The sequence below is a fragment of the Pteropus vampyrus genome, unplaced genomic scaffold (genome assembly GCF_000151845.1).
Source record: "Pteropus vampyrus isolate Shadow unplaced genomic scaffold, Pvam_2.0 Scaffold7, whole genome shotgun sequence".
Classification (NCBI taxonomy): Eukaryota; Metazoa; Chordata; class Mammalia; order Chiroptera; family Pteropodidae; genus Pteropus; species Pteropus vampyrus.
The window spans coordinates 16,260,620-16,262,913 of NW_011888788.1; the positions used below are offsets into that span (position 1 = coordinate 16,260,620).

Below are 2,294 nucleotides of genomic sequence, written 5' to 3' on the forward strand. Positions count from 1 at the left end.
TTCAGTTGAATGGGATTGAAGCTGGTATTTTGGTGGTGGTCAAGCAGAGCCCTCTGTGGTTAAACCTCCCAAGGGCTCTTTTGAGGACTGGGATGGCTTTCCATTCAGCAGTTTTATCCCTCAAACCCTTGAATTGGCTACTGCTGCCTCCTCGACTACCCAGTTTCCCCCATCTCTTTTCCAGGCTACGTGTGCAGGGTAATCTTTCCCCTAGCTTACTTCCAGCTCTCACCTGAACATCACAGACTCTTTACTGGTAGTAGCCCCAGGGAATAGCAGTGACAAATAGTGACAAACCATGGCGATGTTACAAAGTTATAAAAGAAATTCCCCCAAATTTGAAGTGATAGTATTAGGGGAACTTGTCTTCATTAAATATGAGTGAGGCCAGGTCTACTTTTCAGAGACCTTTCCAAACTCAGCCATTTGGCTCTGCCCAGGCTTGTTTGGTTGGGAGCTGAGCAAGCCACCAGTCTTCAATCCAAAGTGGATTTGTAGAAGCATCATGTCTAGTCCTGGTGGAGCCCCTACTGCTCAAGTGCCACCATTTCTGGCCATGTTGTATTTTACATATTTATGTTATTTATTGTCTGTTTTCACGGTAGCAAGTGAGATGCTTGAGGACAGGGGTCCTGGTTGCCTTGTTCACCATGTTAGTCTCTAGGCCTAGAACAGTGTCTAGCTCATCATGGCACTCAAGAAATACTTGCTAAATGAATGAACTGGTTCGCAGCCTTTTCTTACTGCTTTTTTTTTTTCTTTTCATTTATTTTGAGAATCTTGTTCTTTTTCCTTCATATTGGTATCCTCTTTGCTTTTAGACATCTCTGGTGACTGCCAAGTGTCTTAAGTTTCAAACACAGCTAGCATTTTCTGCTTCTTTGGGAGACCAGAGAAGCATTCTCACAAAGCTGTGATTTCAAAGGAGATCATATTCTAAATCCAACTGCTTATTACTTACCAATGTAATTATTCATAAAATAATTTCTTTCTGTACTACAGTGAAAAGAAGAGATTGGACCTGGAAAAGAAACTTTATGAATATAATCAGTCTGATATGTGCAGGTAAGATATGACAGTGGTAACAGTTTTAAAAACAATTTGCATATGTAAATCTATAAAAATTTAACCCAAATATATGTTGTAAATACCAAAAGTTGCAGTACTTTTACCATTCTCTTATTTCTAATGTGTAATAGTTTCAAGCAAACATTTCAATATAATATGACTATCAAATGTAAGAATAAATTTGGTTAAAATTAGTATAAGATAAAAATTATTTAATTATTTGGTATTGGTTATTTCAGGAATCTATTTTGCTTAAATATCTTAAGAATAAGATACATTATAGACTTTGTTATCTTTAGGTCATAATTTAAACACATTAAGCCTATGTAAGGCATAATTACTATAGTTGACCTTTCAACAAACTGTTGTAGGCAGGGTTATGTGGTGTCTCATTTGTTCAGGGATATATGACTATGACCGTTAAAATTATGAACAGTAGATAATATACATGTTATCCTTTTTTAGGTTACTTATTGTAATATTAGGAGCAAAATTCTAATGTTTTTAATTCTATTTTATGGAAACTGAACTTCATCCTTAAGCCAAAGGTATGGTGTTAGTGTTATTATTATTTATATGAAAAATTTCTGACTATGATAGTACTAAGTTTGTGAATTACCCATGAGTGAAAAATGAAAACACCTTATTCAGAAGCCAAGAGTACTTTAAAACCAAATTACCCATCAGGTCCATTTATTTACTCATCTTCAAAGTTATTTTTTGGTTTTAAGATTTAGTGTACTTCCAAAGGTACCAGTCAGAGAGGAAAGCCATGTATCTCTAGTAGCTCTAGAAGAGACAAGCAGAGCCAGTGAAGTGATGGAAGAATTGTAGTGTTATGGATGCCATGGCTTCAGAAGTGGACCCAAGTCTTTGAGGATTCATGGCAGTTGCCATTTTTCTAACCCACAGCTAACAGGGCAGAAGACAGAATATGGACTTTTCCTTCAACCTAGTCTTGGACAACTTTCTGGCATAATGGTGGTGAGAGAGGAATGAGAACCTTTACCAAGCTATCAGTTTTCTAAGTTTATTTTCCTCTCTCAGTCTCTTATTGTTTCCTGTTAGGTAGACAGTATGATTTGCTAAAAAATATGCTTTTTAAAACTTCCTGTAGGATAAAATCCAAACTGGCTAACATGGCTGCCTCAACCTGGTTCCCCCAGAAGACAGAGTCTGAGACAAGGGTTTGTATGTAGTTGGTAGTTTTTTAGTTTTGTTTTCTT

General features: G+C 36.6%; 1 protein-coding gene across 1 annotated transcript in view; it reads left to right on the forward strand.

The window, feature by feature from the left end:
* KIZ (kizuna centrosomal protein) overlaps positions 1-2,294 on the forward strand; it is a 135,815-nt gene that overhangs the window by 5,420 nt on the left and 128,101 nt on the right. Inside the window, exon 2 of the mRNA XM_023536822.1 lies at positions 1,003-1,065. Within this exon, the coding sequence (XP_023392590.1) occupies positions 1,003-1,065 (63 nt within the window). The remainder of the gene's footprint in view (positions 1-1,002; positions 1,066-2,294) is intronic.